At 43.1% G+C, this 25,015-nt stretch overlaps 1 protein-coding gene across 1 annotated transcript in view; it reads right to left on the bottom strand.

The window, feature by feature from the left end:
- Window positions 1-23,721, bottom strand: part of SLC14A2 (solute carrier family 14 (urea transporter), member 2) — a 34,508-nt gene extending 10,787 nt beyond the window's left edge. The window contains exons 1-5 of the mRNA XM_006835101.1: window positions 23,563-23,721; window positions 18,671-18,851; window positions 17,315-17,504; window positions 14,469-14,597; window positions 5,033-5,225 (exon numbers count right to left, since the gene is read on the bottom strand). Of these exons, the coding sequence (XP_006835164.1) occupies window positions 5,033-5,225; window positions 14,469-14,597; window positions 17,315-17,504; window positions 18,671-18,851; window positions 23,563-23,712 (843 nt within the window). The 5' untranslated portion in view covers window positions 23,713-23,721. The remainder of the gene's footprint in view (window positions 1-5,032; window positions 5,226-14,468; window positions 14,598-17,314; window positions 17,505-18,670; window positions 18,852-23,562) is intronic.
- Window positions 23,722-25,015: the final 1,294 nt, after the last annotated feature.

Below are 25,015 nucleotides of genomic sequence, written 5' to 3'. Positions count from 1 at the left end.
CAAAACTTCTACCTTTACAGTTGTGACAATTGTAATTAGTCATGATAACAATTATTCACTATTGAATCATAAGAATCTTATCACCATCTCCTTTCACCAGACTCATCTAGACAAGATGAAAACTATTCCTTGGGGACTCTATCTTCCCCTGCACACTCTTAAACTAAACTCCCTCTTGAAAACTTGTAAGCCAGTCACTTCGCGCCTTTATATCCCCCCATTTTAGGTAGCCAATGTCTAAGCTGCCCGTTCCTATCTACCCTGTGTACAGAGGGGAAAGGATTGACTCCTGTCTCTCAGTTGGTATTTTGAGCTATTATATCCATAAGTAGAGGTCAAGTTAATCAAATCATAGCAATTTAAACTTGTTTTCTTTATCAAAAATGGTTTTTTCAAATCTTCCTCTAGTTGAGTTCTGATAATCAAGCCATCAAGACTAGGCCAAATGGGTACTATCTACAAGTTTAGGTGTTCTTGTGCATCTCCCCTCACTTCATATCAGCTGGATGCTTCACTCTCAGCTCTAACCCTCCATGGCTATGTCTTTGTCCATGGGCTCAGGAGTCCCCAGGCCTCACCACACTTCAGATCAACCAGTCCTTCCTCTTTTCTCTCTAATTTTCAGGTCGAAGGAAGCATATGCTAACCTCTTGAAATGGTTGAACATCAACTAATTCTTTTTGATACAATGACTCTGAGTCCATCTTTTGATGTTTTCTGAGTCACTCAATATTTTACCTATAGAATCCTTCAATATTGCAATCTGAGGTTTGAACTTTTTTTTTTTCCAGTTCTTTCAGCTTGAGAAAGGATGGGCATGTTCTTTCCTTTGATTTTCTAACCCTAGGTCTTTTGCACATTTCATTATGACACTTGACTTTCTCTTCTCGAGCTTCCCTTTGAAATTTTCAGTTCAGCTCTTTTGCTTTATCATTTATCCAGTCACTTTAGCTTCTCTTCATTTGAAAGCAAGTTTCATAGTCTCTTCTAATATCCATTTTAGTGTTTTCTCTTTTTCCTGTCTTTTAAATGACCTTTTGCTTTCTTCATGTATTATGTTCTTTCTTTTCTTTTTTGAATTTTATGTCTTTATTGACTGTAAAATAATTAAATACCTTAAAATTTTTTTTTTTTTTATTGTGAAGCGAGGAATAGTTTACAAGGGAGAACATTGGCTTTACACCATTGTTTCATTGTAATGATTACATTCTCCTCCATTCATCATCATTCAACAGTATTTGCTTCCATTCCCTCTGTTTTTTTTTTCGGTGGGGGGGGGTTGTTGGGAGTGTGTGCACAAAAACACTCAAGAATATATAATAATTTAAGCAATCAAAGGGCACATTCTGCAACTCTGCCTCCTGGCTGCCAGCACTCAGTCCCTCTCTTTCCATGAGTCTAGAGTTCTCAGCTACTTCCTCTCCTCTGGTTTTGTTACAAAACTGTTGCAGACCGTCCAGACCCGGTGGGCCCAAGTGTTGCAGACCGTACAGGCCGCTGGCTCTGAGGAGCAAACTCTAGCCACTTAGCAGACATAGCAAACTGTCTTTCATCTTATTGTTCAGTTATGTTTATTATTAATTGCATACATGAAACCCTGATATCCACAGATAAATGTAATATTTTCCTAAAAGCCGAGACTGTAAAATTCCAAAAAGGCAAAATTCTTCCCTCAAAGAATTCAGTCAAAGTAAATTGGGTGGCTCCCGGTCTTTGTTCTAAGGACAAAAGGACACCCTCCCTAAAGTGTTTCCAGGTGCAGCCCTATTCACCCAGGCATCTCTTTTCCTAAAGAACCTGGGCTGGGCAGCCGACACAATGGGACTCCTCCCAATCCTCCTTTTCCTTCCCCCATTTGAGGCTAGGTGCTAAAAGGTATGTTAATTAAGCTTGAGAAACCAAGTTGTGATCATGAGATTCGAACCTTCGAAATACAATGTAAAGTTGCCTGAATGTCTGGAATATTACGAATGTTCACTGTACCTTGTCTTAGTCCCTCCCAGCTTTGTGTAAAGTACCTCCCCTAAATAAAACGGAGGCACGGACCTACCCAGGTGTGCATTACAGCTTGGAGAGTGTGCTATACGGCTGACTAGGCATGCGTTGCTGACCAGCTAGTAAGGGGTGCATACTGCCTGCATAACTAAGATGTGTACTATGCGGGATCTTACCGCCCTTATAGCTCAGATGTTTACAACACCGGATCTGCCGGACGCCAGTAATGCATCCACTCTGGTTTTGGGGTGTCTCTTTGTCTCTCTTGTTGTGTCTCTGGGTCTCCTCTTTTGCTATCCCTATCACCGCCAGATATCCCCACCTCGTGAACCAAACACTCGTGTTGAGGCTGGTCCTCGGCATATATGGCTAGAGTCTGTTTCTCAGAGCCAGCGGCCTGTACGGTCTGCAACACTTGGGCCCACAGGGCCTCGAACTCCTGACCGGGTCTGGACAGTCTGCAACACAAAACTTCTACCTTTACAGTTGTGACAGTTGCAATTAGTCATAATAATAATTACTCACTACGGAATCATAAGAATCTTATCCCCATCTCTTTTCACCAGACCCATCTAGACAAGATGAAAACTGTTCAGTGGGGACTCAATCTTCCCCCGATACACTCTTAAACTAAACTTCCTCTTGAAAACTTGTAAGCCAGTCATTTTGTGCTTTTATGGTTCCCTCATTTTAGGCAGCCAATGTCTAAGTTGCATATATGATGTTCTTAATGTCATCCCACAACTCATCTGGCATTTGGTCATCTGTCCCTAATGCATCAAATCTGTTCTTTAGATGGTCTATAAATTTACATGGGATATATTCAAGGTTATATTTTGGCTCTGGTGAACTTGTTTTAATTTTCTTTAGCTTTAGCCTGAAATTACATAGGAACAATTGATGCTTTGTTCCCTAGTTGGTCCCTGGTCTGGTTTTGGCTGATGATATTTAGCATCTCTACGGTTTCTACCCACATATACAGTCAATTTGATTCCTGTGTATTCCAGCTTGTAAAAAAGGTATTTTTAAGAAAAAAGCTGTTGGTCTTGTAAAAGTCTATCATGTGATCTTTAGCATTGTTTCTATCATCCAGGCCATATTTTCTAACTATTGATTCTTCCTCGTTGTTTCCAACTTTGGCATTCCAATCACCAATAATTATCAATGCATCTTGATTGCACGTTTGGTCAGTTTCAGACTGAAGAAAGTGGTGGGTGCTGTTGTGTGACATTGAGTTGGTTCTGACTCAGTGACCCTGTATAGGGGTTCTGAGACTGTAAAGCAGAAAGCCTCATCTTTCTTCTGGTGAGTGGCTAGTGGACTCAACTATTGACCTTGTGCTTAGTAGCCCAGCCCATAAACACATCATGCCACCAGGATTCCCAAAGAAATTGGTAAAATTCTTCAGTTTCATTGTCTTTGGCTTTAGTAGTTGGTGCATAAATTTGAATAATGATGATATTAACTGGTCTCCCTTGTTGTTGTTGTTAAGTGCCATCGAGTCGGTTCCGACCCATAGCGACCCTGTACAGGGTTTCTGAGGGTGTAAATCTTTACGGGAGTAGAAAGCCTCATCTTTCTCCCGCGGAGCGGCTGGTAGTTTCGAACCGCTGACTTTAAGGTTCGCAGCCCGATTCGTAACCACTACGCTACCAGAGCTCCTTTATAGGAGTATATATGGAATTTCTCTTATCCAGAGAGCATTGTACTTTAAGATAGAGCTTGAAATGCTCTTTTTGATAATGAATGTGACTCTATTCCTCTTCAGTTTGTCATTTCCTGGCATAGTAAACCATGATTGTCTGATTAAAAATGGCCACTACCTGTCCATTTCAGGTCACTAATGCCTAGGATATCGATCTTTATGTGTTCCATTTCATTTTTAACAACTTCTAATTTTCCTAGATTCATATTTTGTACATTCCACGATCTAATTATTAATGGATATTTGTAGCTGTTTCTTCTCATTTTGAGTTGTACCCCATCAGCCAATGAAAGCTCTGAAAGCTTTGCTCCATCCACGTTGCTAAGATCAGCTCTACTCTGAGGAGGCAGCTCTTCCACAGTTATATTTTGAGTGCCTTCCAATTTGAGGGGCTCATCTTTTTCATACTACATCTGACAATGGTTCATTGGTGTTCATAAAGTTTTCAGTGACTAATTATTCAGAAGTGGCCCATCTCTCCCTTCTAATCTGCCGTAGGCTGGAAGCTCCACTGAGACCTGTCCACCCTGGGTGATCTTGCTGGTATTTAAAATACCAGTGACATAGCTTTCAGAATCACAGCAACTCACAAACCACCACAGTATGACAAACTGACAGACCAGTGGTGGCACATTTGTGTTAGTAGGCTATAACAGGATCTTTCAAAATTGATACTATTGACCTTTGGGGCTTGATCATTCTTTGTTGTAGGGGCTGTCTTATGCTTTGTAGAATGTTTAACAGCATCCCTGATCTTTATCCTTCTGCCACCCCACTCCATTTTGCATCAATTAAAACTGTTCCCTGACATTATCTGATGTCTTCTGGAGTGCAAAATCATCTCTGGCTTAGAACCACTGATATGGCAAGTAACTGAAAATTCGCTGGCTATCTTCTATTAATACCTTTACAATGTTAATTTTAAACAGTGACTTTAGTCTCTTGTTCCTTTATCAAACTATCCAACTTGCTAATATTTTACTTCCAGCCTCCACCATCCCATATTACCAGGTTAACACTTATTGGCTCATTTGTTTACTATTCATTTCTCCATGTAGAGCTTAAGTTCACAAAAGCACAGATGTCTGTCTCACTCCCTGTGTATTCACAGTAGCTGAACAAGTGTCCAGCTCATGCTGGGAGTCTAATAAGGGTCTGTTGAATCGATGTATGGATGTGGTAGCAACTCTTTCCTGTCTTCTTCTCTCTTGAGCCCCACTGTCAGGTCAAGCTGCATCTAGAGCAGTTGAGAGCATGAGTAAGCCACAAACCAGTTAGTGAGGTCTGCAGTAAAACCAGAGGTCCCAACTCTTCTGTAATTGGCCAACTTACCAAGGGCATTTCAATCTCTGTCCAAGTGATGTTGGGCACTGAAGATACAGGCTCCACCAGTGTTGTGGGAAAGAAGAGGTTGTAGTGGCCTGTGGCGGCCAGGTAGAGGGTCACTGCAATGTTGAAGGGCAGTGTGAAGACTGGGATGTCCCACTTGTTGAAGACGGAATTCAAAGCACTTGAAAGAACTGGGCTAAACATGGAAAAAACAGAGAGCTAGTCACATTCTTAGTTTTTTACTATCTCCTCATCATTGGTCACCGTACCATCCACTGCACATTTCCTTGGCTCCTTTGAGACTATAGTGATTCAATGGTCTGGGTTGGGAATAATGTGCTCAATGTAAGCAACTAATCTAGGTATTGGAAGTTTACACCTTTGAGAACCAAAATTTAAAATCAACACAACTTGTTTTGAATAGAAAACTTAAAAAAAATAGGTATTTCTTATTTCTTAAACCACAAAAATGAAGCAAATCAAAATATACAATGGTTATAGTCCTGGTCTATAGAATCACTTTAGAAGTTTGACCTTTTGGGAAGAGTCTTCCATTGTACTTAGGTAAGCAAAGTACAGTCTTCTATGGTACTTATGTAAGCAGAGTCTGTCAGTTTGTCCTACTGTGATAGTTTGTCATATTGTATTAGTTTGTGTGTTACTGTGATGCTAGAAGCTATATTACTGGTATTTTAAACACTAGTAGGATAACCCATGGTTTCAGCAGCGCTTCTAGGCTAAGACATCTGAAGGATAAGTGGATAATGTTAGCCATTGAAAACCTAATGAAAAGCAGTGGAACATTGCCTGACACAGTACTGAAAGATGAGCCCCTCAGGCTGGGAGGGACTCAAAATAAGACTACGAAAGAGTTGCCTCCTCAAAGTAGAGTTGACCTTAGTGATGTGAATAGAGTTAAGCTTTCAGGACCTTCATTTGCTGATGAAGCCTGTGATAGGGTTTTGTGTCAACTTGACTGGGCCAGGATTCTCAGTGGTTTGGCAGGTGAGAAATAGCTATCTCCTATGATGTGATTTAGGAGATAGCTCACATCATAGCTATCTCCTATGATGTGATTTGGAGTCCTGGTGTGGCGCTGTGGGTTAATGCTCCAGACTGCAAAGCCATTTGACCTGCAAGGTCGGCGGTTCAAACTCACTAGCTGCTCCTCGGAAACCCTATACAATGTCACTATGGGTTGGAACTGACTCGATGGTACTTAACAACAACAACATGATGTGATTTACTGAGTTGGTATAGACTCAATGGTACCTAACAACAACAACAAATGATGTGATTTGATGTGATGAGCCAATAACTGGATTAAGGATGAGATTGTTTTTGTTGTTGTTGTCAATTGCCTTTGAGTTGGTTTTGACTCATAGTGACCCTGTTTAAGTTTCTGAGGAGAGGTTGGTGTGTTTGAACTGCTGACCTTGTGGTCAGCACTGATCCTACAGCACCACACCAGGTCTCCAAGAGTGAGATGTTGTTGTTGCTGTTAGGTGCCATAGAGTCGATACCAACTCACAGTGACCTTATGCACAACTGCTTGGTCCTGGACCAACTTCACAATTGTTGCTATACTTGAGCCTATTGATGCTGCCACTTTGCCAGTCCATCTCACTGAGGGTCTTCCTCATTTTCTCTGACCCTTCACCTTACCACATGATATCCTTCTCCAGTGACTGGTCCCTCCTGACAATATGTCCAAAGTATGAGAGATAAAGTTTGGCAATCTTGGCTTTCAAGTAGCACTTTGGCTGCACTTCTTCCAAAATGGATCTATTGGTTCTTTTGGCAGCCCATGGCACTTTCAATATTCTCCTCCAACACCATAACTCAAAAGCATCAGTTCTTCTATGGTCTTCCTTATTCACTGTCCAGCTTTCACATGCATATGAGGTTATTGAAAATATCATGGCTTCAGTTAGATGCACCTTAGTCCCCAAGCTGACATCTTTGCTCTTCAACGCTTTTAAAAAGGTCTTGTGTAGAAGATTTGTCTAATGCAATAAGGCAAAGCTGGATTATATGAAGAAAGATGTGGCATCAGGATTGGAGGAAGACTCATTAACAACCTATGATATGCAGATGATACAGCCTTGTTTGCTGAAAGTGAAGAGGACTTAAACTATTTATTGATGAAGATCAAAGACCACAGCCTTCAGCTTGGATTGCATCTCATTGTCAAGAAAACAAAAATCCTCACCACTGGACCAATAAACAACATTGTTGTTGTTGTTGTGATGTGCCATGGAGTCGGTTCCGACTCATAATGACCCTGTACAGTGTGTCCAAGGCTGTAAATCTTTATGGGAACAGAAAGCCTCATCTTTCTCCCACAGAACAGCTCGTAGTTTCAAACTGCTGACCAATTCGTAACCACTACGCTACCAGAGCTCCTTAAACAACATTGTTATCAACGGAGAAAAGACAGAAGTTGTCAAGGACTTCATTCTTCTTGGATCAACTATCAACACTCTTGGAAGCAGCAGTCAAGAAGGGTGAGATATACCACCCTTAATACTCCCACCATCCTGACCCAATTCATGGGCGATTCCCAAGGGTGTGGCATGCAATATCTCACTAGAGATAAAGGAGAGAGACTTGAGCTGAGAAAATGGGACCTACTACCATGAAGGAGCTCTGGTAGCGTAGTGGTTACGAATTGGGCTGTGAACCGCAAGCTCAGCAGTTCGAAACTACCAGCGGCTCCATGGGAGAAAGATGAGGCTTTCTGCTCCCGTAAAGATTTACAGTCTCGGAAACCCTGTTCAGGGTCGCTATGGGTCGGAACCGACTCGATGGCACTTAACAACAACAACAACTACCACGAAGATCAGTTAGGAGTGGAGAACATCATTTAGAGCTGGGGTCCCTACACTGTGAAGCTCCTAGAGCCAGAGGAAGATTGATCCCAAGTCACATGGAGAACTCCAAAGACTACTGGGCCTGCTGATGCAGCCAGTGTTGAGTTTGGACTTGTAACCTCCTAAAAGGTGAGAGAGTACATTTCTGCTTGTTAAAGCCCCCCATTTGTGGCCTTTTTGTTATAGCGGCACTACAGAAGTAGGAAAGGGCACAACTCAAAACGAGAAGAATGCAGATGCAAGAATCCATTAAAAACACAATGGGGAATGTAGAGAATATGAATCTAGGAAAATTGGGAGTTGTCAAAAATGAAATGGAGCACATCCACAATCAATACCATAGAAGCAGTAGTCAAGATATCAAAGGGTGTATTACATTAGGCAAATCTGCTGCAAAACATCTCTTTAGTGTATTAAAAAGCAAAGCTGTAACTTTGAGGACTAAGGTTTGCCTGACCCAAACCATGCTATTTTGAATTGCTTTATATGTATGTGAAAGTTGGAAGACCACAGAAGAATCAGTTCATTTGAATTATTCTGTTGCTGAAGAATACTGAAAGTACCATGAACTCCCAGAAGAACAGACAGAAGTGTAGGCAGAATGCTATTTGGAAGCTAAGATGGAAAGCCATTGTCTCTCTTACTTTGGACATGTTGTCAGGAGAGACAGATCCCTGGAGAAAGACATGATGCTTGGAAAAATGGAGGGTCAGTGAAAAAGAGGAAACCGCCTATTGAGATGGATTGACGCAGTAGCAGCAACAATGGCTCAAACACAACCACAATCATGAGGCTGACACGGGACCGTGTGGGGTTTCGTTCTGTGGTTCTGTTGTGCATTTGTTGCTATGATTCTGAAATGAGTAGATGGCACCTAACAACAAAAACAAAAGCAAATTAACTCCAACTTGTTGAGACAAATATTTCACATTTTCTCTCGTATCATCTAATCTTCACTCTCTGGGCCCCTCTAAGTCTCAGCTAACTACCTTGATTCATGTCATTATGAAAATTCACGTCATGAGAACCAAAATTACTTTCCCAATCACACAACTCACACGCTGCCTGATTTGTTTCCACAACTGCCTCCCCTGTCCATTTCCTACACCGGAAGAAGTGGCTCCGCTCTGTTATGCCAGTTCGTCTCCCTGTACTCTGGATCCAATTGTTTCATGGACTTCATGCCTGCAATTCTTTTCTCTTCTCCTGTAGCTCTCTCCCTCTCCTCTGGATCACACTCAGGATAAAGCATGCTGGAGTCCTGGTGTGGAGCTTTGGATAAAGCACAGGACTGCAAGGTTAATTTGAACCACAATGTTGGCAGTTCAAACTCACCACCTGCTCTTTGGAAACTCTATACAGGATCGCTATTGGTTGGAACCGATTGGATGGTAGTTAACAACAACAAATATCTTCTATCTTTATTAAAAATATTGCCTTCCAATTCATGTCCCCTACAGCTATTGCCCAATTTCTATATTCTCCTTTACAGAAATATTCCTCAAAAGGGTGTTATCTTCTAGTTGTTGTTATTAAAGTGCTGTGGAGTTGGTTCCTACGCACAGAGACCCAGTCTAGAATTTCCGAGGAGAAACTGGTGAGTTTGAACCACCAACCTTGTGGTTTACACCTATCTTGCAGTCTAGTGCAGTCCTAAGTCATTGTCCTCCCTTTCTTTCCTAAACCCATTCCAACTAGACCCATATCCTCACTATGCCATGGAAATAAATAGCTCATTCACTAATGAAATCTATCTGGTAAGTACAATGATCAATTCCTTGTCCTCTCTGATAGCTGAACCTTCCCATTGTATCAAAACATTTTCTCTCTAGGCGGCCACAACACCAGACTCCCTAAGATTTCTTCTTGACTCTCCAGTTGCTCCTTCCCAAGTCTCCTTCTATGTATACCCCCCTCGTCTGCCAGATATCTAAATGTTGGAAGGCACTAGGGTTCTGTCTTAGACCCTCTTTTTTTTCATTTTCTCTTTCTGGATGATGTTCTTAAGTCAGTTGGATGAAAAACTGTCTATATACTTCTGCCTTCCAAATCTTGACATTACTAAGCTCCAGGTTTGTACATCCAATTACTTTCTCAGTAGCTCCACTTTGAAGTCTAAAATTTAATTATGTCCAAACAGCACTCTTGATTTTCACTCCCTTTGCCTTCACCAACTTTCTTCTCTCAGTCTTCTCCATTAACCCAGCTGCTCAGGCAAATGCTGTATTGAATTCATGTATATTGGATCTTCTCTCCTTTTCCCCACTCATACTTTTCAGCCTCCCTGCAAGTCCTGTTGCTTCTGCCTTCCTTAAAATATGTTCCCAACACAACTAATCCTCACCACCTTCATGAATATCATCTTAGTCCAAACCATCTCTCGTCTGGTTATGGCAGCAGATTCCCCACTGTGCTTCCCACATCCACTCTGACTCCAGTTAAAATCCAGTCTCTACATTCAAGCAGAGTGAGTTGTTTAGATCATATCCCATTGTTGTTGTTGTTAGGTGCCATCGAGTCGGTACCGACCCATAGAGACCTTATGCACAGCAGAATGAAACATTGCCTGATCCTGGGCCAACCTCACTACTGTTGCCATGCTTGAGTCCATCAATGCTGCCACTTGGCCAATCCATCTTTTTCTCTGACCCTCCCACCTTACCAAACATGATATCCTTCTCCAGTGACTGGTCCCTCCTGACAAATGTCGAAAGTATGAGAGACATAGTTTGGCAATTTTGGCCTCCAAGTAGCACTCTGGCTGCACTTCTTCCAAAACGGATCTATTGGCAGCCCATGGCACTTTCAATATTCTCTTCCAACACCATAACTCAAAAGCAGCAATTCTTCTACAGTCTTCCTTATTCACTGTCCAGCTTTCACATGCATGTGAGGTTATTGAAAATACCATGGCATGGGTCATTGCTCCCTTGCTTAAAGCCCTTTAACTACTTCCCATCACCTCTGCAATGAAATGAAAAGACTTCCTGGATCTCCAAGGCACTCAAGGATGGGCTCTGTCCTGCTGGTTCTGCTACCTGCCCTCCTTTCCTGCCGCTTTTCCTTCATTCCCTGGGCCTCTCTGGTCTTGCCTCTGTTTCTTGAGAACATCACACTTCCCTTTTGCACGTACTTCTTCTGTTCCAGCATCCTTCACCCAGATGCTCACATGGCAGGCAGCTTCTTATCATTTAGGTGACACTTCAGAATGGCACCTCTGCAAACACCCTCCCTGACCACTCATTTCTGGAATCCCTCTTTATCCTATTTGCCTGCTCTGCTTTCCTCAAATCACTTACTACATCTTAAAAAAAATTATTAGCTGTTTTATGAATTGATTGTTATTTCACCAAGAAGAGCATAAGCTCCAATAGGATAGAGATCATTCCTTGTTTACAGCTAGAATAGTCTCTGCACATAGCAATTACTCAACACATATTTGTTTGTGAAATAAACCTGGAAAATGGAGCTATTACTACCTACTGTGGAGTCTTGCTGTGGTGCTGTAGGAGAAGATGAACTGCTAACCCCAAGGTTTGCGGTTCAAACCCACCAGTCTCTTCTCAGAAATCCTATATAGAGTTGCTGTCAGTCAGAACTGACGTGATGATACTAATAACACAACTGCAATACCTTCCATTTGGATTGAATTTCAAGGATGACACGAATGGACTAGTGAATGGACTGAATTAGAAGGTGAGCGCTTAGCCAAGAGTTGTTGTTAAGTGCCATCGAGTCGGTTCTGACTCATAGCAACCCTGTATAGGGTTTCTGAGGAGCAGCTGGTGGGTTTGAACTGCCAACCTTGTGGTTCACAGTCCATTGCTGATCCTACAGCACCACACCAGGAGTCCGGTGCAGGGGTACTTAATCTTTTCTTGACTTTTAAATTAGAACAGGGGCACTGAAGACAAACTACCACCTAGTACAGTGTGGCTGAGGGTGGTAATCTATATAGACAAAGGGGCTAAATCTACGTAGTTACAAACTACCAAATGTGTACAACTGAAGACAAGTTCTCCTGGCAGCCACCATCAGGCACTGAACTGAAGAAGGCTTCCCTGGTATTCTCGTGGGTTATGAGTTGGGTTGCTAACTGAAAGGTTGTTGGTAAGTGCCATTGAATCAGTTCTGACTCATAGTGACCCTGTATAGGGTTTCTGAGGAGAGGCTAATGAGTTTGAACCACTGATCTTGCAGTCCTGTGCTTATTCTACAGTGCCACAACAGGACTCCAACCGAAAGGCCAGCAGTTCAAATCCACTAATCTCTCCATGAGAGAAAGATGAGGCTTTCTGCTCCAGTAAAGATTTACAGCCTTGGAAGCCCTACAGAGGGTCATTCGGAGTCAGAGACGACTTTACCACATGACATCATTACTGACATGACTGTTGGAGCTTTCAGTCCCAACTGAGAACGAACCCCAAAGAAGAAAAATAAATTGTCCAGAATTAAGCGCCACACAGGGACGACATTTATTGCAAGTACTACTGCAAACCACCACTTGTCTCTCAGTTGGTCCTACTGTGGTGGCTTGTGTGTTGATGTGAGGTTGGAAGCTATGCCACTGGTATTTTAAATGCCAGCAAGTACACCCATGGTGGACAGGCTTCATACTAGGAAGAAGGAGAGCTGGACTACTTCTGAATGTTTAGCTGCTGAAAACCTTATGAACAGCAGTGGAACACTGTCAGATAGCACCTGAGTATTGAATATTGAAATATGATGAAAAGCACCAGAATACAGTGTCACATATAGCACCAGAAGATGAGCCCCTCAGCTTGGAAGTCACTCAAAATACGACTGGGGAAGAGCTGCCTCCTCAAAGTACAGTTGACCATGATGCTGCAAATGGAGTAAAGCTTTAGGGACCTTCATTTGGTAACGGGGCACAACTTAAAATAAGGAGACACAGTTATAAACATCCATTAATAATTGGAAGATGGAATGTACAAAGTATGAATCTAGGAAAATTGGAGTTGTCAAAAATGAAATGGAATGCATAAAGATTGATAACCTAGGTAGTAGTGAGCTGAATGGACTGGTATTGGATATTTAGAATCTGACACTTATGCTGGGGGTGACAAATTGAAGAGGAATGAAATCACATTCATCATCAAAAAGAACATACTTTGGACATACTGTCAGGAGGGACAAGTTCATGGGGAAGGACATCATGCTTGGTAAAGTGGAGGGTCAGTGATAAAGAAGATGAGATAAATTGGCACAATGTCAGCAGCAATGGGCTCAAGCGTAACAGCAATTGTGAGGATGGTAAAGGACCTGGTAGTGTTTCATTACGTTGTGCGTAGAGTTACTATGAGTCAGAACTGGCTCTAGGGCACCTAACAACAACAACAACAAAGACTAACAACAAGGAATGAAACAGTATTCAAGCTAAATGAAAGGAACTGATTTTAGTAACTCCAGAATTTGACATGACAGGCAGACATCTGCTTCTGAAGGACATCAGTGGTAAACCAGCTGTCTTGGAGGTGTGGAGCATGTGAGGTCAGAGTTTGGGCCACAAGCATCCATCTCAGGCTTCCTGATGAGTGTGGTGGCTGGTGTTGTACTGACACCCTTGTGCCCTCTACAGACCTGTTGTCGATTCCAGTGAATGAAGGATTATGTGTAACTCAACTGTCATCTTGACCTTTTGATTCTATCTGCAGCATGAGGTGATTGTACTGAGCAATTTCAACGAGTACTTCTACTTAAAGGATTCTCCGTTTAAATATAGAAATTCAGTTCTAAGAGAGCTCTCTGTTTCTATCACAAGGGAGTTTCTGGTTTTTGAGGCTTGGCTAGGCCATAGAAGAGATGACTCCCTATGCCTGTTGTGTAACAGTGGAGGCTTCAGGTGGCCAGAATCCAAAAACCTGTGGAGAGTATGGCCTGGGGTAATGTAGTGAATGTCTGCATGCCTTAACCTTCCCTTCTGTAAACTGGGGACAATAATAACCAAACTTTGCACTGTGTATGGCATATTGGAAATAATAAATACTAGACTTTATTATAAAGTCTATTGTTCAAGAATATGTGGTGCTCTGGGTTAATGCACTGGACTGCCATGTTGGTTTGAACTGCAAGGTTGGTGGTTCAAGCTCACCAGCCACTCCTTGGAACCTATACAGGGTTGCTATGGGTTGGAAGCAACTCGAGGGCACATAACAACAACAACAACAACAATTGTTCAAGAAAGATTTCCAGCACAATACAAACAATTGATCCTTTGCTGCTTTGAAGAGCTGTTGTTGTTAAGTGCCGTCGAGTTGGTTCTGACCCATAGCGACCCTGTATAGGGTTTCTGAGGAGTGACTGGTGACCTTGAACCACCGACTTTGCAGTTCAAACGGCTTTGCAGTCTAGCTCATTAACCCACAGCGCCATATTAAAAATCTGCGTTGTAATTGTATTCCTGTGCTTTCACAGTGTCGAGCTAGATACATCAGTCTAAATATGAAGACCCTGAGCTCCAGAAGGGTGCAGGTCCTGGCCCCGTTTAAGACACAAGCACCTCAGGGTCCTGTGGATCTGTGAGCCCCAGGAATGAGATGTCTCACCAGGCCATGGCTGTGAAAGTCACGGGAAGCAGAAGCCACCAGTAGTAGTCCATCTTCTCAGAGAACACGGCCATCAGCAGCCCCACCAGCATCCCGTTGTAGCCGTGGAGTCCGGAGGCGATAGCAGACCTGGGGTGAGACAGAGTTACTTTGCATTTGGCGATACGTATTAAGGTCCTCCTGCTATTTTGAGGATATACTTGATCTAGATGATCCTCTTTAATGAAATCACAAAGGAAAAAAATCAGCTCACTTCATGAATATTGAACAGCCACAGAGCTACCAGCACTTTTCTAGAACTCTCTCTCTCTCTCATACACACAGTTTAATTACTCTATATATATGTAAACATAGTAGCATATCATGCTTAAGGAAGTATACCGTGAGGGGAAGACATGATTGGAAAAAAATACTATATAAAATGTGAGTTTTTTCTGTGTAAAAAACAAACAGTAACTAGAATTAAATTAGGGACTTTTTGTTTTATCTGTGGCTAGGCTCAGACTGTTAGGTGTGGAGGGGGATCTGCAGAGTCTCTGTGAATGTCTTGGACAAGATTGCAGTGGATTATGGTCAGGAGAAAATCAGAGGATCCGACTGGCAGGGCAGGAAGGGACTGTGGCTCTTCTAAGCGGAACTGTCTGTTTGACAGATAGGACTGGGGCCTCTTTGAAGTCACACAGCAAACAAGGCAGTGGGATGGAGAGTGCTCACACCTGGGGGGTTTGTGGAACCAGAGGTGAGAGTAAGCAGTCAGACGCCAGCTGATCTTGTCAGATGCCTGCGAGATTATGGATAAGAGTGGACCAGGATGAAGAAACCCACTGGTGAAAACAGAGTCACAAAATCATGGCTGGAACCCATTTTTAACCTCACCAGACCTGCCCTCAAACAAATTCATCTATCTGATCACAAATAACCTTTTCTTTTGCTAGAATGACACCTTTGACACACCCCAAAGCCAATTTTGATTTCCCAGAGGCAGCTTCTCACCAGAGACCATCCTGCCCATGGATCTTATTCATGCGCCTTGGTCAACACAGGAATGCCAGAAGGTCCTGGGAGAAGTGTGATGTCAGTTACAACTCAACCAGCTCCTGATGCTCCCGAGACCCTGTGCACACCCGGGCCTCGGCAGATCGGAAGACACACATCACACACGTCACACTCACGACTCCTGCTGCTCACTGGCTGTGGCGCCTCGGGTGAGTAACTCTGTAACTCTACCCCTCCAGTCTCCTTTCCCTCACTGCAAAATGTGCATCCTACAATCTTCCCTGTCGGGCAATAATGCACCACAGAAGAACCACTGCGAGGGCAAAGTTTTATACCAGGGTCCAGTTTGTGTGTTCTTGCACTTTCTCTCACCAATATAGATAAAAGAAAAATGTCACAGATTGGTGACCCACAAATAGTATTGCTGTAGGACAAGCACTGGACTGCTAACTGCAGATTCAGCAGTTCAAAACCACCAGCCACTCTACAGAGAAAGATGAGGCTCTCTGCTTCCGTGGATTTACGGCTTCGGAAACCCTTTACAGGGTTACTATGATCAGGACTGATAGTGGGTAAGAATGAGATAAAGAAACTCTGGTGATGCAGTGGTTAAAGCACTGGATGTTAACCAAAGGGTCAGCAGTTTGAACCCACTAGCCGCTCAGTGGGAGAAACAGATGGCAGTCTGCTTCTATAAAGATTTACAGTCTTGGGAACCCTATGCTCTGACTGACAGATCTCCAAGAGTTGGAACTGACATCACACTTCTCGTGTTTCCCAAACTTTGCTGACTGTCAGTTATACGTGTGTGTATAGGAGTGATGACTAGCAATGTGACGGTGGAATTAATGTCACCGGATTGCACACGCAAAAAATATTGAAATGGCAAATGTATGTTACTTACATATTTACCACAATAAAAAATATTGAGTGTTTTATTATATCTGTACAAGGGGGCTTCAAAAAAAGTTCATGGAGAAAGTCCTTTATCTTTTCATTGCATTTGCCATGGACTTTTTGAAGCTTCCTTGTACACTTGTATCACCAACCCCCCTGCCCCCTCCACCACACACAAGCACCCACGCAGCTGTAAAAAATGAGACAGATTCCTGTGCCCAGATCCACTGAGTTGGAATATCTACAGAGAGGGGATAGGTGAGGCTGAGAAGCTACGTTTCGTTAACAGTCACCCCATGCTATCCTGATTATCAGGAAAGTTTGGAAGACTTTGGAATAGTATATGGCAAATTCTGAAAAAAACATGGTCGCTTTTGACAAAGTGCTAGTTGTAATTGTATTGGGTGCCTGCCTCCAGCCAGAGCTGGCTTCTCCTCCCATGATGCTCTCTGTTTCAAGTTGCCCTAGCTTGTTCTCCTCTGCAGCCGGCTCTCCTCTTTCAGAATCCAAACTTTCTAGTTCAGTGGCTGCCCTCTCTAATCTCCCACTGGAGTTGATTACTGATGTCTGCCGTCTCTGAACTCTTGATGATATACTGTTTGCATTCTGGTTCTTGACTGTTCTAAGACACTTCCTGTCCATTACCTCTGTCTTTCTCACCTAGACTGGGCTCTTCCACAGGACACAGGGCAGGACAGCTTTTGATAAAGATGAAGTTCTTCTGAATCTCCTTCAGAAGGGGTATTCAGAGACACTTCTGCAGCCATACAGAACCTGTGCTGTGCTTTGCTGTAAGCATCTGAAGTCATCTTATTCTGTAATGATCTTCCATGATGTAGCCAAAGTTGGTATTCAGGAGACTAGGCTGGATAAGGTTGGTTGATCATTCAAGTAGACATCTCTCTACCTACCTGCCCCATGCCTCTTGCCAAACCCCATAGAGAGGGACCCACCTATCCTGGCTCAAGGCGAGGGCCGTTAAGGTGGAGACCACGGCCCCCAAAGCTCCAGCAATTGTCCACCAGGGATTCTGGATCAGGAGTCCGATGAAGATGATGAACCCGCTGAGTGGGTTGTTGACGAACATCACCTGAGCAGTGCCTCTCAGAATCCAGTCTGTGAACTGGAGGGCCAGGGGCTTGTCTGGAAGAGACACACAGAGCTATCAGCAGGATCCAGCCTGGGTGTCCCTGCTGGGCCACTGACTGACGTGACAACCAAGACAGACAGTGATACAGGGGCCTGGTGGGGCTGGGGGTTGGCACCCGGTCCAAGACCCTGAGAGTGGTCCAGTCATCAGTCGCAGTAGCTGGTAGTTTATTCCATACAGACGGAAGCCTCGTGCCGAGGCCAATTTAACACCGTTCCAGCCACTGGCTTGGTTGGAAAGGAAGCCCTGGAGCATTTAAAGGAAAATACTGTGGGCTAATGCATCAGACTTCAGAGCCATTTGAACTGCAAGGTCGGCGGTTCAAGCTCACCAGCTGCTCCTTGGAAACCTATACAGGGTCTCTATGGGTTGGAATCGACTGGACGGCACTTAACCACAACAACAACAACAACATTGGGGGGCAGAGGGCAGGTAGGGAACAAAACTCTTTTGTATAGTACTGTATGATATCTGGGCAGGAAAGCGCAGCCTGGAGGCAGAGCAAGGAAACTAGGAAAGAAACTCTAGCATGGCTGGGAGAATCAGTATGAGCCTGGGCCTAGGGGAAGCCAGGTCTACAAGAGGGGAGGTACAGTCTGGCATTCTGTGGTTTGGTTTCCAGGCTAACTTGTGCAGGTGGGTGGGTTGAGGGAGGACTGTAGTTGCAGTGTGTAGCTCAGGCAGGTGAGGAGTGGGAAGAAGTTAAATACTGGGCAGGGTCATGCCAGTACTTTCTTGGCACATGGTAGGCACATAGTAAATATTTTATTATGTGGCACTGTAGGATAAGCACTATACTGCAAGGTTGTTTGAACTGCAATGTGGCAGTTCAAGCCCACCAGCTGCTCCTCAGAAACCCTCTCTAGAGGGTCGCCATGAGTCAGAACCCACTCCAAGGCACTAAACAACAACAACACCATGTGATCATCCTGGATTCCATGGGCGAGTGCACAGTCTGCAAGGAGTTCAGTCCCATGAAATGTGTTTAATTCTGGGAACTTTAGGTTAGGGGGGCACATCCCGCCCATCTGAAGCTGTGTCCCTGAGAAGGGCCCCGGTCTCGGTGAGGGTGAGTGAAGACATAGCTTCCTCACTCAAGGACGGAGGGAGGGCTGTCTCCTTGGGCTGGCCCGGCTGTTCCCACCAGGTATTGGCCTACCTTTCAGCCAGTTCCTGCACTCCTTCATTTCTCCTGTGAGGTAGCCCACTGCCTGGAAGAGGTGGATGCCCCCACTGTCTGCAGAGCTCCGGTGGGCCGCCCCGCTTTCTCTCCTTTTGCTCCTTTCATTGGGCTTTTCTATTTTCACAATGTGGCTGTCTTCATTGGATGAACGAAGATCCTTTCAAATAAGACAGCTTTCAGGGAACAGGGGCATTAGGGATGGGGAGAACGTCAGGCTTTGGGATAAAGGTAACGGATCATGAGACTAAAAGGTAAGATACTCGTTCACTGATGAATGCGACTCAGAGTGCCCGCATGGGCCTGCGCTCCCAGGATTAGTATCCATCCTACATCTAGGCTTTCTTAACATTTTTATGCCATGAATTCCTTTGACAGTTTGGTGAAGCCTCCGCACTTCTTCCCAGAATAATATTTTTCAATGCATAAAATAAAAACAATGATATAGAAAACCAATTATATTGAAATATAGTTATCAAAATATAAAAATAATGTGATATGGTTGTATGTGTGATAGATCCAATTATTATTATAATCTCAAATTAGTGGGGTCACTTTATCCCAATCTAGGCTCTCCTGAGCTCCAGAGTGCGCCATAGGATCCGCTGAGGCCTTTCTTGTGAATATATCCCACTCTAGGTTCTCCTGCCACCTTCACTCCTCTACAAATGTTGATCTCAAGAGTACTTCCTAATGAACTACTTACATACCAATCTCCATCTCAGCATCTGCTTCCTGGAATACCCAATCTCTGGCAGTGGGAAAAATCTCATGTTCTGTAACTGCGACTGTTGCCCATTGTCTATACTCATAATGGAAGGAAATGTGAGTGTTCATTGGATGTCAGTGAAAAGAAAAATCAACTATTTTCCTCCTCCAACTTTGGACCCTGCCCCCTTCAATTCTATATGTGAAACCTTTACCCAGAAACTCTTGCTCAAGAGCTAGTCTGTTGAATGTAGAAGTCAGTAGGAGCTATAACTATTGAGACTTTGAAGCGTGGCTAAACAGAACTGAGAGGTGTCTTAAGTGAATTTTGAAGATGTGGTCTGAAAAAAAAGTGAAATATGCCAATGATATTTTATATTGGTTACACATTACAATAATGATATATGTAAAGCTAAGTAAGATATATTATAAAATCAATGGTATGTTTCTTTTTACCCTTTTTAATGTGGTTACTAGAAAATTTAAACTTAGATATGTCATTGTTGTTGTAGTTCACATTATGTATCAGGACACTTCTGATGTAGAGATTTTCCTGGCCTCTTCCTTGTACCTTCATTTAACAGTTTTAAGGACAGTATAGAAAATGGTGGCTTAAGGGAGTCCCAGATACTTTTCTCCATAAGAACATCAAGAACACTGGAAAAACTTGTGCCTGTTGTGATGACGTAGCAAACAACAGGCTAACCAAACAATTTAAGAGGAAAAGCTGGGGTGCACCTAAGCAGTGCTTAGCTCACTAAAGTTAGAAGAAAGATCTCAAATAACTTTATCTTCTGACTCATAGCAATGTTGCATAGGGTGTATAGGGTTTCTGAGCAGCAGCAGGTGGATTTGAACCACCGACATTGCAGTTCAAACTGACCTTGTGGTCCGGCACATTCTCCTGCAGTGCCACAGCAGGATTCTAAGCTTATATTAGTGAAAGACTGAAAGCTGTCCTAAAACTAGGGTGTCTAGTCTCATCCCTTCTATTCAACATTTTATGGGAAGTTCTAGCCAGTAAAATCAGGCAAGAAAAAGGAATAAAATCCATCCAAATTTGGAAAAAGGAAGTTAAAGTATCTCTAATTGCATATGGCATAATCTTTTACATAGAAAATTCTATAAAATCTATAAAAAACTATTTTATAAAATGAGTTCAGCAAGGTTGTAGGCTATAAGATAGATATACAAAATAAGTTTTATTTCTATACTCTAGTAATAAACCATCTAAAAATAAAATTAATAAAACAATTTCATTTACAGTAGCATTAAAAAAGATAAAATACTTAGGAATAAATTTAACAAAATAAGTACAAGGCTTGTACACTGTAAACTATAAAACACTATTGAAAAAATTAAAGACCTAAATAAATGACAAGACATACTGTGTTTGTAAATTGGGAGATTTATATTCTTAAGCTTGATCCTAAGAATTTATCTATAAGTTCAATGTTGTTGTTAAGTGCTGTGGAGTTGGTTCCAACTCATAGCGACACTGCATAAGATTTCTGAGGGTTTGAACTGCTAACCTTGTGGTTCGTAGTTCAATGCTTATCCTAGCGCCACACCAGGAGTCTAATGTGATCCCTATCAAGATCCCAACTGTCTTTTTTTTTTTTCTTTCAGAAATTAACAAGCAAATTCTAAAATGTGTATGGAAATGCAAGGGACCAAGAACCAACAAAATAATCTTGAAAAAAAGAACCAAGTTGGAGGATTCACACTTCCTGATTTTAAAGGCTATGTGGTACTGGTATAAGGATGGTGGTGGTGGTGGTGGTGGTGTGCCTCCAAGTTGGTTCCAACTTCCAGTAAGAAAATAACCCACAGAGGGGGAGACTATATGTAAATCATGTATCTGATAAGAATCTTGGCTTCAGATTATGTAAAGAACTACTATTTAGTTGGAGTCCTGATGTGGTGCTGAGGGCTAATGTGCTAGACTGCAAGGTCAGTTTTAACTGCAAGGTCAGAGGTTTAAGCTCACCAGAAACCCTATACAGTTTTGTCTTGGGTTGGAACCGACTTGAGGGCACTTAAAACAACAACAACAACAACAACAACATTATTTAGCTAAGGCACCCTGGGGGTGCTCTGAGATCAGTGTTGGGCTGCTAACTACAAAGTCAGGGGTTCAAGCCTATCAGTCATTCTGAGGGAGAAAGATGAGGCTTTCTGCTCCTGTAAAGATTTATAGCCTTGGAAACCCTATACAGGGTCGCTGTGAGTTGGAACTGACTCCACAGCACATAACCACCATTCAGTCTAAGTAAAAACTCTGGGTTTGCTATGCAAATGCAACTTTAAAACACTAGCCCCCCCCCCCCCCCCTTCTAATCAGACTGTTGTTCCCCATAATGAAACTCTGGAGCCATGAATGACCAGTGTGAAAGACATGCCTAGTGGATTCAGAGCAGAGGGACACTATGAGCTGGAATTCAGGAGGGACCAGTCCCTGGAAAAGGACATCATGCTGGGTAACATGGAGGGTCAGTGAAAAAGAAGAAGACCCCCAGTGTGATGGATTGGCACTGTGGCAGCAGCCATGGGCTCAAGGTTAACATCGATTGTGAGGACAGCACAGGACCGGAAGGTTGATTTGAACTGCAAGTCAATGGTTCAAATTCATCAGTCGCTTCTTGGAAACCCTATACAGGATCACTATGAGTCAGAACTGACTCAGTGGCACTTAACAACAACAACAGGATGGCTTTAATAAAAATATTAATACTAACAAGTTTCGGCAAGGATGAAGAAAAATTGGAGTCCTTATTCATTGCTGATGAGAATGTAAAGTAGTGCAGTCTCTTTGGAAGACAGTTTAGTAATTCTCAAAGTGTTAAACATATGACAGGCAATTCCACTCCTGGGTACATACCCAAGTGACTTGAAAGCATATATCCATGTAAAACCTTGTAAACAAATGTCCGTAGCAGGATTATTCATAATAGCTAAATAGCGAAAACAACTCAAATGTCCAGCAACCGATAAAGGGTTAAACAAAATGTGATGTAGCCATACATAGGAACGAAATACTGATTTATGCTACAATGTGGATGAATCCGAAAAGATTATGCATAATGGAAGAAGCCAGTTAAAAGGCCACACATTATGTGATTTCTACAAGAGTTAAATCCATAGGGACAAAAACTTTATTAGGCTTCAGAGGAGGGTTGTTGTTAAGGGCTGTGGAGTCGGTTCAGGGGAGGGTGTTGTTGTTGACCGCCATCAAGTTGGTTCTGACTCATACTGACCCTGTATAGGGCTTCCAAGGAGCAGCTGGTGAGTTTGAACTGCCAAACTTGTGGTTCAAACCAATCTTTTGGTTCAGTGTTTTATCCCGCTAAAGGGATAATGAAAATATAGTAGAATTGGATCGTGGTGATGTTTGCACAATTTTGTGAATATACTAAAAATCACTTAATGTACAATTTAAAGGGTGAATTTTATGATATATGAATTATATCTCATTACAGCCTGGTGTGGTGTTGTAGGATAAACACTAGACTGCAAACCCAAGGTTGGCGGTTCAGAAACACCAGCCACTCCTGGGAAACCCTATATAGAGTCCCTGTGAGTTGGAACTGATTTGACAGCACTTAACAACACAATAACAAAAAGACAACACTCCAATAGACAATCGACATGTGTGCTGCTGTGTACAGAGGACGCTAACAAACGGCCTGCATTTTAACAGAGGCCTTCTTTTGAGAGATAGTTGAAGTCATGGTGTGGTGCTGTGAGGGAAAGCACTGAACCGCAAGGTCAGGTTGAACCATAAGGTCAATGGTTCAAACTCACCAGCCGCTCCTTGGAAACCCTATACAGAGTTGCTATGAGTTGGAACCAACTTGACGGCACTTAACAACAACAGCAACAGGGTAATTCAAGGGTAACTGGAGAATGATTTTGGACACACATCTCCATGTAAAAACTGGTGGGAGGCTGGTGTGTGTTTGTGTGTGTGTTCTCTACTTGCTTAACCAATCATGCCTCACCCAGCACCAAGTCTTCTGTCTAAGGCTATGTAGGGCAGGTGATTGGCTGGGACAGGATCTGTCAGGGCAATGGTAATTACAGGCACATATGAAATGTATCAGGAATCCAGGCAAGCAGTACTTTCCACTACCCTTCTGCATCCTCAGAGGGTCACCCCTTACCTTTTCTTCAGGCATTTCCAGGAGGGGCAAGGCTGGATGTGTGTCCTGGGGACTTGAGGGCCAGCTGGGGCTGGTGAATTCAGACTCATAGAGCTTACATCGGCTGGAAAGAGCTTCTGCCAGGAGAGGGCTGCTGTGGGTGTCAGACATGTCCTTGAGGGGGTGACTGCTCATCTGGCATACAGCTGGGGAGAGGGAGAGGGAAAGAACAGGTGAGTCAGCATGGCATGCAGGAGGATTCAGATTTCAGGACATAGGAGGTCTGTCCTGAGGGAGTGAGCAGTGGCATGCCTGGGACCAACTAGTCCAGTAACTATGCTGGTGCGGCGCTATAGGATAAGCACTGGATTGCGGACAACAAAGTTTGTGGTTCAAACTTACCAGCTGCTCCTTGGAAACCCTGTACCGGGTTGATACGGGTCTCTAAGACTCAGTATCGACAACACTTAACAACAACAATATGTTACTGGAAAGACCTGGGACAATTTCTCCGCCCCTCTGACCTTTGGCTTTCAAACTCACCTCATTTTTCCAAGTCCAGAGGAAAGTTTATTTTCCTGTGAAAACTTTCCTGACCACCCACTTAGAACAAAAGTCTCTTTTTTTTCCTGAAGGCCAAACTCTTTTTTTTTTCTTTACCTTTCATATTGCCCATTGTACTGTCTTAAACGGCTGCTGTCGTTGGTAACTGCTGATGTATCAGCTAGCCCCCGTGACCCCATGCACTGTGGAACGAAACACTGTCTGGATTGTTGTGATTCACAGAGTTTTCATTGGTTGAGTTTTGGAACTAGATTGCCAAGTCTTTCTTCCTAGACCATCTTAGTGTGAAAGCTCTACTGAAACTTTTTCAACATCATAGTAATATGCAACCACCACTGACATATGGATGCCTTGACCCAGAATTGAACCTGGGTCTCCTACATGAAAGGTAAGAATTTTACCACAGAACCACCAATGCCTCAAATGATTGCTGCTCTTGTTGTTCAGTGCCATCCAGTTGGTTCCGACTCTTAACGACTGTGCATAGGGTTTCCAAGGAGCGGCTGGTGGGTTTGAACCACCAACCTGCAGTTCAAACCAATCTTGCGGTCCAGTGCATTATCCTACAGTGCCACACCAGGACTATACATGCTAGTTGTACATATATTTTTCCTTTTGATACATACAAACAGATCTGGGGTTTTCAACTGTGTTGGGTTTAAGAGAAACTCAAGTACCAAGGAGCTCTGGTAGCATAGTGGTTACGAATCGGGCTGTGAACCGCAAGGTCAGCAGTTCGAAACTACCAGCTGTTCCATGGGAGAAAGATGAAGCTTTCTGCTCCCGTAAAGATTTACAGCCTCGGAAACCCTGTACAGGGTCACTATGAGTCGGGACCGACTCCACAGTACTTAACAACAACAACAAGAAGTTACCAAGCACTATGAGCTCCTGGTGTGGTGCTGTAGGA

This window comes from Chrysochloris asiatica, unplaced genomic scaffold (assembly GCF_000296735.1).
Source record: "Chrysochloris asiatica unplaced genomic scaffold, ChrAsi1.0 scaffold00015, whole genome shotgun sequence".
Classification (NCBI taxonomy): domain Eukaryota; kingdom Metazoa; phylum Chordata; class Mammalia; order Afrosoricida; family Chrysochloridae; genus Chrysochloris; species Chrysochloris asiatica.
Note: the sequence above shows the minus strand (reverse complement) of the source record. Positions and strands in the feature narration are given on the sequence as shown.